General features: G+C 39.3%; 1 protein-coding gene across 1 annotated transcript in view; it reads left to right on the top strand.

Annotated features, from left to right (window-relative positions):
* anks1b (ankyrin repeat and sterile alpha motif domain containing 1B) overlaps positions 1-13,103 on the top strand; it is a 111,720-nt gene extending 98,617 nt beyond the window's left edge. Inside the window, exons 14-18 of the mRNA XM_025058108.1 lie at positions 5,847-6,490; positions 7,141-7,266; positions 8,822-8,891; positions 11,664-11,770; positions 12,051-13,103. Coding sequence (XP_024913876.1) covers positions 5,847-6,490; positions 7,141-7,266; positions 8,822-8,891; positions 11,664-11,770; positions 12,051-12,113 — 1,010 coding nt within the window. The 3' untranslated portion in view covers positions 12,114-13,103. The remainder of the gene's footprint in view (positions 1-5,846; positions 6,491-7,140; positions 7,267-8,821; positions 8,892-11,663; positions 11,771-12,050) is intronic.
* Positions 13,104-15,627: the final 2,524 nt, after the last annotated feature.

The following is a 15,627-nucleotide window of genomic DNA, read 5'->3' as shown; positions in this document are numbered from 1 at the left end:
CGCCTCCACCTCTGCTGCTGCTGCTGCTGCTGCTGCTGCTGCTGCTGCTGCTGCTGCTGCTGCTGTGAAACTACAGTTTTACGTAACGTTGAGCATCACAGAGGGGAACATTCCTTAAGTTACCCCCTCCCACAACCCAGTGCATCGGGCCAAATGAACTGCACTGCAGTTTTATGTTAATGCAGTTGGATTTATGCAGATCCACCAACAAAAACTCTCCTGCCGCTGTGGGTTCATTGACTGCAGATTATTTGGCTGCAGGGATTTTAGTTACTTATTAAAATAGTATTTTATGGATTTTAGATTTGTGCAAATTTGATGGAAAGGAATAGCTTTTAGTTGCTAATTCTCCTGAATATTATTTGAAAATATTTCACAGCTGAAATATGGACAATTTTGCAGCACTAATTAAAATCAGTAAAACATTAGTAATGGGTGGACGAGTCTTAATGATCCTTTGGTTAATTGGTTTTTTTTTTCTAATTCTTTTTGTTTAAAACATTTTCTATTTGCCATTTCACGTAATATACATTATGTTATAAAATGTATATCTGTATATTTATTTCTCCAACAGAATTTCAATTTTAGGGCTAACCATCTTAAACATGTGTTGCACATACAGTACATTCACAGACCTACACACACACACACACACACACAAACACACAAACAAATGGATTTTCAGTGACAATAGAACGAGGCTGCCTCGGCTGTCACCTTCACCAGAAATGAGTAATAGGTTTCTGGGAGAGAAGCCAGTTGCTTTAGAAATGTAAAGGAGTCAGAAATCCAAGTATGAAGTCGATATCAGTCTTTGTGGTCCACGTATAAATGTGGAGACTGCCAGGCACCAAACGGTTGTGTCTGCGGAGAGTTCCGTCTCTGTTTGATGGAGTCCCACTGGGTGAAAAGTGGCTTTTATTCTCTGCGCTTGTTTGCTCCTTGTTAGTGTACCGGCAGGGGCAAAGGTCACAAACAGGAGGTAATAGAATTCATGGTCTGTGTTTCTGTTACGTTTAATGGAGCCGTGATGTGAAGCTGCAGGGGTGAGCGTCCGCTGAGCGCACAGCCGGACCGGCTGCACTTTCACTGCTCATCAAGTGTTCTGTCAAGTCACAGATTTATTAGATTAGGTAGTAATGACGGCCAATCAGAGCTCAGGTCAGTTTAATAGTCATTGTTAAGATGTGTCAGTTTGTTTTCCTTATTTGGTTGTGTAGTCTCTCTGCATTGGATGATCACTGTCTTCATCCTGGTGAGAATAACATGTTACTGATTGGTTTCTATCCAAAATAATCAACTTATTAGACCATTAGAAAAATGTATGTTTTTTATTTATGCCGTTTTCCTAAATGTTTCTTTTGCAACAGTCCTTTAAAACCAGAAACCTTTTTCCATTTTATATGTACAGTCGGTGGCCTTTTTGCATTTAACTTTTTTCTTAAATTAAGAATTGTTACATCTTTTTACATCATCCCACCCACCACAGCCGGAAACCACGGGAGAATTTCCAGCAGTGTCTTGACATTGGTTTGTTAGAATAGCTGGGCACTAACTAAAGGTTAGCTTAGCGCCCGAGGCTCAGAGAGATGATAATATTTTACCTTGGCCTGTTTCTGTGTGGAAATAAGAGGTGGCCTCTAATGTCGGGGATGAGTGACAGCCCAGATATTACTCTGTTGTTTTTAATAACAGTCAGTTCGGCGCCAAGAGACGATGCAGTGAACATCATGGCACTATCAGATGTTTGTGTCAACCCCACACACACAGACACACAGACTGGTAATGAGAGTTTGTGTTTACTGTGTTTGTGTGCCTTTTCTCTTTGTATGAAATATGTATATAAAAAAATAGGAAATCACATATAATTTTATCAGGTTTTTACACAACCTCACAGACATAATCTGTCAGTTCTTTATGCTGTCAAATACAGTTCTATTATGACAAATCCAGAAAAACCCTTTGGTTCTGTGGCTGGAGGGTGTTTGGGTCAAGGATTCAAGGACTTTTACTGTCAGACCGCACGTGTAAGACAATAAATGGTTCATAAAATCTGAGGACATTAATAGAAAAACTATATTACAATAATAAATGAACTAGATCTAAATTTAGATAAGAAAAAAAATATAGAGTTAAAAACAATCTACCACCTAATACATGAACTATATTAAATAGTTATGTATAAGTAGAGAAGTAGAGAAATTGTAATAACATTTAAAAGAAACTGAAATCTTGCAAAATAAATAAAAAGAATAAAAATTGAAATAGATAAAATAAATAAATACAAAACACATATATGCATCTCAATAATTAGGATTTCCATGCTACTTACTTATTTGAGTCCAGTAACAGTAAGGTAAAAAAAAAACAAGAAAAAAACGAAGTCTTTCTTCAATTCCTGTGACTACATCAGCATCGTTTTCATCTAAACAAACTCCAGTTGCACATCGAGTTAGTACATTGTGAGTTATTTGGGCCGTTCAATTTCAGTCTTAATGTAAAATTTAATTGTGACCTAAAAACGGTTGGGAAACACAAGACTAGAAAGGCGGACAAAAAGAGAAATGTAGCATTTCAGAATGATCCATGAATCTAAGGCTGATGAATGATCACTTCCACATTCAGAAATCTCTCAGTTTCGCTCAGTACAAATGTTCAACCTGACATGTGCTCTTCAGTGTTTGACAGTGAAAACTTCTTGTTTCCCCAACCATTATACTAATGGCCTCTCCTGAATGTGGACTGCGACAGATTGAGCTCTCTCTCTGGACACGTGACCCGCAGTCTTCCTTCCTCCACCCCTTCATTTCACCACCCGCTGCCCTATGTCATCCTTCAATCCTTCATTCTGTCACTCTTTTATTTCTCCAGGAGCATTCATCCACTCTTCTCTCTCTCTCTCTCTCTCTCTCTCTCTCTGCTTGTAGCTAGCAGCCATTCACTGTTTGGCTCTCCTCACACATCCTCCCACTTCACCTCCCCCTCGCTGTCATCTATCAAAGCCTCCTCTGCTTTTTCTTTTGCCTCTGTGCAACTCCTTTGTTTCCAGTCACACTCCAGTCAGTCAGACTAAATCCTGCATCTGCCCCCTCTAACATTGCTGTAATCTATCTATTAAATGTAACTGGATGTGGGAAAATACTTGAAGACTTCTGTTTCTTGGATGCGTTTGTTGTATTCTTTATACAAATTCAGCTTTGCTTTTGAACCCTGACAGTTTCTTTGCCTTTATCCTCAATGGCTCCAATATGCTCCTTGAGTTGAATCAGTTACCTGCTTTGCTGCTGTTAAATAATTTTGAGTCAGTTTTAGAACAATATTGTGTAGTATGACATCACAGTTCAAGATGGGCTGAAAACATCTACACTTTATCATAGTTAAAGTTTTATTAACTTACAAAAATATTTCATTCAAACAATATTTTGCTTTGACTATAGTAATAATACATGCATTTACTGAATATTTCATTTGTTTGATTCACTGTTTACCTTCAAGATCCTTCACCCCCCAGTAATGATGGCACGTAGACACCAGTTACATTTGTTTGTGCTAAATGCTAATATATAATATACTGTATGAAAACCATGTAGATATATTTAAGGTGAATTTCCAAGGTCTGGTTTCCTTACTGCCATCCAACAAAATGCATCACTGCAGTAAAACAGTAGAGAGGTATTTAGCTCCCAGAATGGATGAGTAATGAAGTCAAAACAATGCACAGAGGGAATCATTGATTAGTTAAGAGACAGGAAGATAAATGGGAGAGTGTCTAACCTGAGTCGAGGCAAATTAGTTTTCGTTTTTTTCTGGTCGTCAGGATGTCAATACTGGGTTCAATGCTACAGTTGTTGGTTTCACACTTTTTTTTTAAATTCTTGATTATTCTTCCAAATTGCCTCAGCCGGTTATTTCTGTCTCTAAAGCTGTTGACAACGTTCTCTGGTCTAAGTCCAGTCAAACACATGCTGATTGAATTGCCTTTTCCCCTTCAGCCTGAAAGGCCACAGTCATTCAAACACTCAAACAAACTATGGACGAAGCTGAAAAACTCAGGAGGAAAAACTCAGGATGGCTGTTTTGTTGCCATAGCAACCCACAGGCTTACTTGTTGCTATTGTTTCGTTTCTAGAAATTCTGAAAGAGAGAGGAAGACAAAATTATTGAGCGTAGCTAAAGGTAAAAAGAGTTGGAAACGAAAATGCACTGATGTTGAGAGAGGTTGGGTTTTGTTTTATTTTTTTTGCGACGTCACCGGGACGCCGTTTATTTCCACATTCGTTTACTAGCCCTTCTTTTGTTACTTAAGATCGTATAAATATGACAAAAAAAATTCTTTAAGCAATAGCTAACATTAGCTAGCCCCACACTTCTTATATTGCAATTAAATAAAATGGCACAAAAAGCAGCTAATAAACAAAATTAGTTAAACATTGCATTATGTATTGTGAATTAGTTTTGATAAAATGATGATGACTTTTTTTCTATTAAAAGATAATTCATTAAAATTTAAAACTGATACTAAATTATTAACTGTTTAATTTCAATAAAAACCGAAACAAATAAATGCGTCTTTTAATAGTAAACAAAGTTGTTAAATATGGGATTTTTGTTAGAACCCTGATTTCTGATCTGTTTATAAAATAAATGTGTCTTTTACTAGTAGAACCCTGATTTCTGATCTGTTTATATTATTACGTTTCCTTTTTTCCACTGACCTGGCCGATGGCTGAGTTCACTTTATCTTTCCCCTTAAGTCAACTGTGTGACTGTAACATTCAGTTGTTGGCACACTGTGTAACTGAAACTAATAAACAAACCAACAGAGCTGTGGAGCTGTGGAGTTTCAGCCCTGAATCTCGCTGGAACATTCTGTTACTGTTTGGCTTCAGGCTGGTTCTGAGTTAAAGATTTATTTTGAGTCTGAGGAGAAAGTTGCTCAATGGAACATTTTATAATTATCATAGTAATACAACCAATAACGCCAGGTTATTTTGCATTTGTAGGATGAGATTTTTTTTCAGTTCAATGTATACTGCCGAAAGATGTTTTGGCATTTGGAATCTGTTCTTTTAGGAGGACAGTTATGCCGTACTTCTAACATGACTCTGCACTCCACGGAATAGAGGCATGTCTTTCCTTCAGGAGAATTCTTAAACCTGAAATATATTTGACTTGTGTTTGTGTTGAAGAGTCCAAAAGCAACCTGGTTCCTCACCACTAGAAATATACTGATTGATGATTTTTAGCTTGCTTGCTAAGAGTAAATCATCATGTGGTTGGTTTGTTTTGATAGTGTTCTACTGAGTTAGTTTTGTGTGCCGGCACAGATGCAAATCAAAAGCTGCTTTTGGGGTTTGCTTTGTTGTCATAGTTGTTTGACCAGTCTACCTCTGCTCAGGGTGAAGCTGTAGTGTTGTAGTATGTGAGCAGCAAAGGTATCTAACGTAATCAGGAAATAAAAAGTGCATCTCCAGAAACCTAAAAGTGCTGCATTTTCAGTGTTGTTGTCGTGTTTAGGGTGTTAGCTAATGACCAAACATGTCATAGGTTTCTTTCTTCTCATTATGAATTTGTAGCTTCATTTTTGACTGATGTCTGAACTTCAGATTTAAAGTGAAAGCCTTAACTGAGGCATCCAGAGATTGGGACGATGCTTTCTGCTGTTTCCTTTCGCTTCACTGCCCCCAGACAGAGAGCAATTTTTGAAAGCATCCTTTGCACAAAGTGCCCCCAAAAAATAGGCAGTCAGTTGTGTAACGTCTGCCTTAATGACACAGGGAACAGCGTTCAGCTTGTGTTGTTTGGCAGAATTTCTCCATATTCACAGCTCCTCTCTTTCCTTACAGACGACGGGCCTTACCAGCGGGATCTTCCTCCTCCACCTCCTCCCCCACCTCCTCCGTCGTGCCCTTCCTCCTCATCAAATGCTCAAGTGGAGGATCGAAGGAAAAGCCACATTCCAGAGGAGTTTGCAGGTCTTCTTCATGGGTCTTCTCCAGCCTGTGAGAACCCTGACACTCCGTACCACCTCTACAGCCCCAAGACTAGAAAGTACAGCTCTACAGAAGTTCAGAGCAGTTTGCTGCAAACTCCAGAATTCAGCATCGTGATTGGAGGAGGACCTACCCAGGTTTTCTCCAGGACAGGAACAGGAAGTCAGTGCTCATCGGAGAGCACCACCAGCAATCCTCAAAAGCCTCAGGTGGTTTACCGGACCATCTTCCACACCAGGGTCAACCAAGAACAGGCTCGATCCAAGAACTGTGATCAGGTGGATTCCTCCCGGGGCTGGTCTACACTAGACCGACCCCCGTCCTACTACTCTGATCAGAACAGGGAAGACACAGGAGGTGAAGACGGACCTGGATACGAAGAGCGAGCCTGTACTCTGGGAAGAATGAGGTCCATGCCCCGCAGTGTGATGGACCTGCAGTTGTCCAAGTCGCTTTCGAAGTCTGACTCCAACCTGGTGTCCGTGTCTCCCATTCAGGTAAAATCAAAATTCTAGTCCAAATAACAGAAAGCAAATCTTTCTTTCAAAAAGGCAACCAATATTAGTATTATATTTTATTATATCTAGGCTATGGCAAATTGGAGGATTTTTAAAAACATTTATTGCAGAAGCTTTTTTTTTTAGCACTCAGCTAATGGATTACTTACGTTTTTGATTGTCTCCTTTGGTTTATGCAAATATTTTAGCATTTTTTTCATCTAACTGTTTTATTCAACAGTTTTTCAGGCAGACTAAATACTATTTTGGGTTTGCACTGTACACTGAACACCTTTACTTACATCAGAACTAAACAAAGAATATTCACTGCTATGCATTATGCATTTGTGGTTATGTATGTTGCTGTAGCAGGCAGTGTGACTTCAGAGAGTCACAGATTTTCAGTCCAGCCAATCAGATGAATGACAGATTTGGACCAGAGCGCTCCCTGCTGTGCAGTATACTTCATTAAAGCACCGCTTTCTCCGTCTTTCCTTTTATACCCAAACCGTCAAAAACATAAATAAAGTCTGTTTGATGACGATGAACTTGTTACATCTGAAATAGTGATGAGCTGTGAAAGACGCGGTGTGATGATTTGCATTCTCCAAATAGTTTTCTTTGCCTCTAATGGTGTTTCCTTTGTACAGGAGGAGCACAGTTGGGGGTCTGGATCTCGGGGTCAGGGGCCAGGAAGTCCAAACCCAGGAGAAGTTCCAGCCGTTCCAGTTGGAAGACTGGAGAGAACACCTTCTTTCACAGCAGAGTGGGAGGAGGTACACACGTTGTTATTGAAGTTCAAATGCACATTAGTACATTTACAAACTCCAATGTGGCTTTCAGCAACCCTTTGCTTTTTTTATTTTAAAATGGTTTAAAAGCAGTAAAATATGTAAATATTATTCTCAGTTGATATAAAGAATTAGGCTATAGCTTAATAGTTAGCCAATAAATTGGTTTTGTAAGCATAAAATGCTACATAAAAAATCCTAACGATTAAGATTAAAGAAGGAGCCCAGAAATACCGCTAAAATGGTAAATATTTCCCACATGGACCATTAAATAAGACAATTACTGAAATGTTACATACACCCTCCTTCCTCCTCCTGCCGTCATCAACGCTTGAATTAATGCTAATACACACTGTGTATGTATCTCCCTTAGCATGTTGGTGTTTATTAACTTCCTTCACTCAGCTCCTAAGTTGCTGATGGTGATAAATTGCCATACAAGTTTTGCATAAATCCCAGCAATTAAGTTGACCTTGTCTTGCATAATAGCAGTCTTTTGCAGGATGAGCTGAGATGAGATAAGACGGCTTCAGGGAAACTGTAGGATGATGCGTTAAAGGGTGTGTTTAGAGGAACATGCTGGAGACAGAGTTGCAGTATGAACTGCAGATGAATCACGGGGGGGTGGGGGGTGGGGGGGTTTCAATGACCTGGATGCATCCGCTTATTAGCGCTAGCAGTGTTTTTTTTTGTTTTGTTAATTTCTTTAATCCCGCTTAGCATGAAGGAGTTGCTGAAGTTTTGAGATTTTTCTGGGTTTTCAAAGGTGATGAGTTCCTAGTGCAGTGCTTTTACATCCAGAGGTTTATCTGCCAAAGCGTAAATATATTAGTGATGGATTTGATGAACAAATAGTATAAAGGTACAGTGTACATTTGCCAGTTTGGCAAGTAAAATAAAAATGTTGAATTATCCAGGGTGTTAATTGATTCTGTTCTCTATTTGTATTTTGTATTTTGTGATTTAGTGCCATCCTGGTGTTTTGATTGCTGGCCATTTACTATTACATCCCAAGACTAGACCGACTTTATAGTTGGACAGCTTGTAAACACTGTTTCCATTTGTCAGATTTGGCTCCAAAAACATTTCTCTTGGAACAGCTGCAGCTCTGCAGGGAGACAGCTGCCAAACTTCACCCACAGGAACAACAGAGACCAAATCCTCCCAGGACAGACTGTTAAAGAGACATTTTCTTGATGTCCTGATTGAGATCATCCAGGTCTTCTGACCCATGCTGATCTTGGGATGGCACTAATGAGGCCACAGCAGCTCCATTAAACCCTCTCCTCCTTTATCTCTACTTCAGTCTGTCTTGGAGAGTTTTGCTAACAAATCTTTTTTTTTTTTTCCATCCTTGTGCTCACCCAGGGAAGGACTGACATTCAGAATGCCGACATAATGATCATGTTGTCATGTGTCACTTGAATCCAGAAATAGCAGTTAGCCTTATTACTGGGAAATGAGTGTTTTTTCCTCACCTGCACATGCTGTGCATCACACTAACTCTAGTTTTCACACATTCTGTTTCCTGTCTGTTCAGATTGACAAAATTATGAGTTCGATCGGCGCCGGAATAGGCAGTGGATTGGACATCAAGGAGGATATTTCAGGTAAGGACCAGAGAACTATGAGTGGGACTGAATAAAATGCAAAATGTTCTTCATGTTAAAATATCTAAAAAAAAAGAAGTTCCATCTCATGACACAGGAAAATATTTATTTTAATTAAGGTCTTGTATACTTTTAATTGTTTACCCCGAATTAAACAATGACCCAAAAATATTCCAAGGCCCAAAAAATATTTTACAAAATGCAACGTGTCCTACTTAAAGAGACCATTAATGTTTATATGACAAATGAATGATTCAGTTTTATTCTGAAAGAAAAAGAATAAGCAACTAACACTCAAGAAATATGCAAGATAACTGTATATACAGAACTGATTTACTGATTTAAAAAGCTAGCTAATGCTAGCAGTTAGCAATGAGTCAGACCTACACGTCCACAACATAACACTACGAAAGTGATTTAATCCAAGAAGTATGTTTATGACAAAGGTCGTCTTTAACTTTATTTTCTGCCTAACACATAATCACACTGGGCTCTTAAATTTAACAGCTTTTCCTTCAAAGATTTACCGTGTTGACGAAAACTGTTGAGCGATACACAAGTACATTTATTAGATTCCAACTAAAACCATCTGAAACTCATTTTGTGTATTTCCACTGGAAGTAAACGTCCTTGTGCTATTTTTAATGCATCCAGGAGCTTCAGAGCGCTCCTGTGGGAAATGTGGTCCGATGCATTATCGTAACCTAGAGGCAGGAGAACGTGAAAGGAAAAGTGAAGGCATGGGTGAACAATGGGAAAAAGTCAATAGTGGGGGATGTAAATGTTTCTGTTAAGAGGCACCAAATCAGGAAGCTAATCTCTGTCGAACCGGTCAGACGCACAGGCAGCAAGTTAGATATTCATTGTGGGAGGTGAGTGAAGGGGGGGGCTGCCAAAAACAGATTCTGTGTTTGTTTCAATATTGTTATCATATCCAGAAATTAGACCACAAACTGCCATAGATGGGCTAAAGATACAAAAGTAATAATTAGGAGAAAAAAACGTAAACAAAATCTGTACATGTTTTTAGAATTTGCTAGTGCGGCAGTAAAGTAAATCTAGACATAAAATTAAAAGAACCCACATGCACTTGAACCAAAATAACATTTAAAAATAGGACAAATCTATAGCAACATGATTAATTGTTTTAGAAATAAGCCTCAATTCTCGCCCCCCAAAATTAAAGTTTTTATTACCCTGTAAATAAAATAGTGCCGTCTGCTTCTGTACAGAACTTACAAGGAACTGTTATCATTAAGAACATTCTTCTTAACTTGGCCATCTTGACCCTCGGTTCAGACTTGGCAATGGAAGTCAGTCTACAACAATAAAAAAATGTATTTTTTTTAGTTACAATATGAATACAAGATTAGGATATATAGGTCAAAAATTGTTTTTGCTGTTTTCAAATGGTCAATTTTTTAAGGGTTTTTAAGTGTTTAATAAAAACCTAACACAGATCAACAATTGACAAAAGTATACAAACAAATTGATATTTAATAATATATCAGAATTGATAGAGACGTCTGAGTCTTGGCTTTAACCGTGACATTAAACTGCAACAGCGTTTCTCAGAGTGCAGATGTGGACAGAGGTGTAGACGACCACTCCTGTTTGTGCGGTTCTCCTTCACCTTTGTTGAACACATGTTGATGCTCCGTATTCATTTAGACTGCGCTGTCCACCTGCTCCTGGTGCTGAAGCTCCTCACTTCTTCCCTTTCCTCATGTCTCCTTCTCTTTTCTCTTCCCTCTGTGAGTGCAAAGCAACAACCCTCTGCACCAATTTACACACACACACACACACACACAACAGGCAGTGAAGTTTAGCAGAAGTTGTGCATGGACGTCGACTGCATGACATGCCTTGGTGCAAATAAGTGGGAGGGAGGAGAGACAAAGAAGATGGAGCTGCTGCTCCTGCTGCTGCTGCTGCTGAAGGTAAAGGGAGGCAAGATCAGTGTGAGGAGAGAGAGAGAGAGAGAGAGAGAGAGAGAGAGAGAGAGTGACGATGGGAAAAGCTTGTGAGAAGAAAGAGCCAAAGAGAAGTGAGGGAAGGAGGCAAGGAAGCAGAGCTCAGAGAGGAGCGGAGAGAGAAAGAGGAGGCTGCAGGAGCATACAGATGAGAGTGGGAGTAGTTGGTAGAGGCAGCGCTGGCTCATTTTCTCTCTCTTTCTTTCTCTCTCACTCACACACACACACACACTCAAACACACATGCACACTGAGATTTTCTCACACTCACTTAGCAGCAGCAGCCACAGTGAGCGCAACAGCTGAAAACCAACCCTGCCTCCGCTGCTGCTGCTGCTGCTGCTGCGTCCGCTCCCGTGAGCACTCAGTGTACTTTTTTCTCCCGTATGGATCTCTAAATCCTAAACAACCAGCTCCTGGCAGGAATCTAACCCCCAGGAAGGAGCATCTTCTCTGGATATATAACTTCATCCATCAGCTCCTCTCCTTCTGCATCTGAGTGGATTGAGAAGACAGCAGCAGCTGGACACCTTTAACCCAAACCCTCCTCCCCATGCCTCTACCTTAGCCTCCTCCTTCTTTTCCTGTCCCTCTTCTTTTCCATACCTCCTCCTCTCCTTCCTTTTTTTTTTCCCTCTCTCCCCAAGACTCCCCCAACCAAAGCATGGCGGGCTCCTTCGACAGCCACTTTGCCCGCCACAACATGATGTGGCAGTGCCAACTCTCGCAGCCGGACTGCCGCTGCTACCGCGTGGACGGCTACTCCCTACTTAAGCGTCTGCCCCTCCACCCTCTCATAGGTCCCCGCTGCCCGATGCAATCTGTGGGCCAGTGGCTGGACTCCATCGGTCTGGTCCAGTACGAGAACCACCTGCTCGCCAATGGCTTTGACAACGTCCAGTTCATGGTGAGTTTTTTTTGTTTGTTTTTTTTCTGTGCGTGCAAAGTGTGTAAGTTGAAGCACACTTCACATCTGAGATGGTTCTGCTTCTCTGGACCAAGAACCTCAACGTCTCCTCTGTGTCTTCTTCTCTCTCTCTCTGTCTCTGTATCTCTCTCTCTCTCTCTCAATCTCTCTATCTCACTCTCTCTTTTTTTATTCCTTCCTTTTCTCTCCCCTTTCTTCCTTCTCCATCATCTCTGCCTCTCCCCCGCTGATGCCATGTGAGGTCCTCCCACACACTCAGATCCTCCAACCACAGCAACAGAAAAAAATCAAACTCCAGCAGCATCAACACTGCACCCATTAAAATCAACCAGCTGTGTGGATTTTTTTACAGCCACCTGTAACCTAAGGATGGATCAGTGAAGATAGATGTGCAGGAGTTATTCCTTAGAAATCTGAGTTGTCCATTGAGATGTGTTATATCTGAATTCTACTATATTCTCAGATTTTAGTTCAAATTTGATTTATTTATCATTGATTTGAGATTTCAGCCAGAATTTGGACGTGTTTTGAAATTAAAGTGAAAACATTTGAGTCAAAAACATCCACATGCTGATCTTTTGATTCTCATCATTCCCTTATTTAATAACAGATTATGTAATTCTGAGACACTAGTAGGAAAAACAGAACCAGTGGAACATCTAGAAACATCTGGAACATCTAGATCCACAGACTCTGTAGCGTCAGTGCTGCAGCAGCTGAATGACTCTGACTGAATGAGTTCATCTGGAGATTCAGGATTGAATGACAGGTCTGTTAGCAACATAAGAGTTAACGAAGAAGTCGTAACTATGACTTGGTTGGTGGAGAGTTTTAGACGTCCACACTGTTGACGATTGGTCAGACGTTGAAGTGGGCGTGGTCAAATCTACACTGGCTTATTTTCAAACACATTGTTCTCCTCCTCCATCAACTCAAAATCTGCCATCTCCATCATAACCACTTTGCCTTCATTGTGTTTTTGTTTTTGCCACATTCCCACAATGCTTTGCACGTGTCACATGTGCTGTAGTGGGAGGCTCTGGAATTCTGGGAAGTGAGCAAAGACTTCCCCTAATTGCTGTTGAAACATGAAACGTCTTTGTCTAAAGAGACTTTGTTGTTGTTCTCACCGTCTCTTGAAAATGAACACATTTGTTTCAGGCTGTAGGTCCTTTAGTAGTTTCCAAAACTAGAGAGGAAATGTCCACCATTTCCAGATATTCCAACATTTAAATCAGAATTCTGAGAAATTATTTTCTCTCTCAGAATTCATTTCTGTGACTTTTTTTTCCCAGTGTAAAGTATTCAGAGTCGTCGACGGAGCGTTTAGCATGAAGGCTCTTCAAATGATGGTGAAATTAAACGCAGTAGCAGTAGTTATATGTATATATATATATATATATATATAAGTAATAAATCAAAATTAATTTAAAGTGTTAAACAAAAGTCACACTGAGGATTTTAACTTGTGTGACCTGCATCTGTTGCTCGGTTACCCTGGCAACAGGATGAAATCATAGAATCGCTCTTTCTTTTTTGTCCCTTCCATATCAGGTCAGTTAGGAAGTGTACATTATCCTCATGTAGGTTTGTGTCATTTTCAGACATTTTGAAATATATAAATAGCACATGCTGTGGTTGGTATTTTTTCATCACACCACTGCAGTACTAGCGTACTTCTCCTTCACTGCTGTGAGCTGCATGTTACGTTAGACACAGAGGCATCAATTGTCGTCATTTCAGTTGATCCTAATATCCCAAATATTCTGGTCACAGATACTTTGTTGCCATATCTGTTCTTTTAGGAGAAAAACTTTAGCGTCTTTTTGTCAACAACCCGTATTTCCCCACTCATTGTGTATCCTTGTGATTCTTCATATCGTGCACTCAGCATACATATAAGTGTAATCTGACATGGGATCTGTCTATAGCAAAATAAAAACATAGTGCAGTTACAGAGATGCACAAACTGTTTCCACCCAGTGTTATCATTTGGCTCTCATTAGGCTCATAGAGTGGGTGTGTATTCTGAACTAAGGCAGCCAGTGGAGGAAAAGTACGGTGAGACTAATGGATCATTAGGAGAGAGGGTGTCCTGAGGAGGCAGCAGCTAACATAGGGAACAGCTGACGATGAGTAACAACACCCTGTGCTTTGGCCTAATCTTGTTTGTGTTTATTTTGTGTCACTGCACAATAACAATGACCGACAGCCAAGGTTGACACCAAGATTTGTGTTTACAACAATGACCGACAGCCAAGGTTGACACGGTGAATTCTGAACTGTCACCACTAATTACTTTCCAGCTAATGTTTATATTAGAACGACGAATGATGGGGAAAGAATGTAAATTCAACCAAAAACCAGAGGTAAATACTCGGTAGACACATGGCAGGGCTTCTCATTAGTCTGTGACATTAAACCTGGAGGTCACTGATATTAGTTTCCCTTCCCTTAATTAAAAAAAACCTCCATTGACTCAGCATTAGGGTCATTATTTATATGAACAGCGCATTGTCAGCATTAACCGTTACAAAAACAAAACTGCAGCCAAAACATTAGTAAAAGCATTATCCAAAAAGATTTAGCAAATGTATGACAGTGACACCAAGAAATATAGGCAAAATATGTATAGTTTACAGGCTGAATAAACTGTATCTACGACACAGAGGAAGGCTGTTGTTAGTTTATAAACAAACTGGCTTAATTGTTGCTAAGAATATGCTTAAGGTTAACCCAAACAGAGGCAAAAATAAACCATTGTTTAAAAAAAACAAAAAGCTAAAAGAATCATTTAATCAAGTTTAAAAACAGCAGAGAGAGGTTTTCAGGAAATTACATCACTTTGCCTTTGGCTGTTTTTTTTTTTCTTCTTTTTTTAATTAAAGATGGGAAATGGTTCATTATGTTAGCATTTACACATTGAACACATCACTGTTCTCACTTTAAAACGTGTTCAAATGTTTTGAATTTGATACTAAATGTTAAATGAGCAGAAGTTCGAGCTTGTTAAACTATGGTGTTAGCCGTGACATCCTAATGAGATTGGACGATGACAGGAAACTGAAACAATTTTAACCATGTGAGGATCTTTTCTGAAGGATTTTTGGTTTCACCAGTAGGTGGGGCTTGATATGAAACAGTATGATTTAGAAAGCAAGAGACTGTTATCAAATTCCATTGAAAAATATTATTTTCTTTCTGCCAAAAAATTGTCTTCATTAGTTTATGTGACATTGACTGGTAGAACAATTGAATAACAATGGCTTTGCATGTGCCTTTCTTCAATTCCTGTGTGTATATCAGCTTTGTGTTTAACCAAACAGGATTTACACTGAATAATTAACTGTACAGTAATTACATTATTGTCTTCTATTACATATGGAATATATATTATTATAGTGAAAATTGTGTTCGGTTATCCAATGTAGGAAAAACATGTTAAAACACAATACTAATGGTTAGCATTAGCCTAGCCAATTAATGTGTTAATGGTTGTGTTCATTTTCAGATTTTAGTAAAAGTCTTTCCTACCACATCCAGTTAAAAATGCAGTTATATCGTCAAAATATTATCACAGTGCATTTCTTAAATCCAGATGTTTTTCTTCAGCCGCTAAAGCTAATTGTGTTACAGTTCTTGGGGACAGAGTTTAAACCGAAATAATGAGATAAGTTTCAAAATCCTGAGCAGCTGCTGTGGAAGAAAAACTGATTAGACTGGATTATTCTTCCAAGAACAGCAATTAAACATTTAAAAATAACGGTTTTTCATGGCAGCATTCTCTCTTTTTTTTTTTGTAATATTCTGAAAGAGAAAGGCTGATGAAACTGCCT

This window comes from Cynoglossus semilaevis, chromosome 8, assembly GCF_000523025.1.
Source record: "Cynoglossus semilaevis isolate Cse_v1.0 chromosome 8, Cse_v1.0, whole genome shotgun sequence".
Lineage (NCBI taxonomy): Eukaryota > Metazoa > Chordata > Actinopteri > Pleuronectiformes > Cynoglossidae > Cynoglossus > Cynoglossus semilaevis.
Note: the sequence above shows the minus strand (reverse complement) of the source record. Positions and strands in the feature narration are given on the sequence as shown.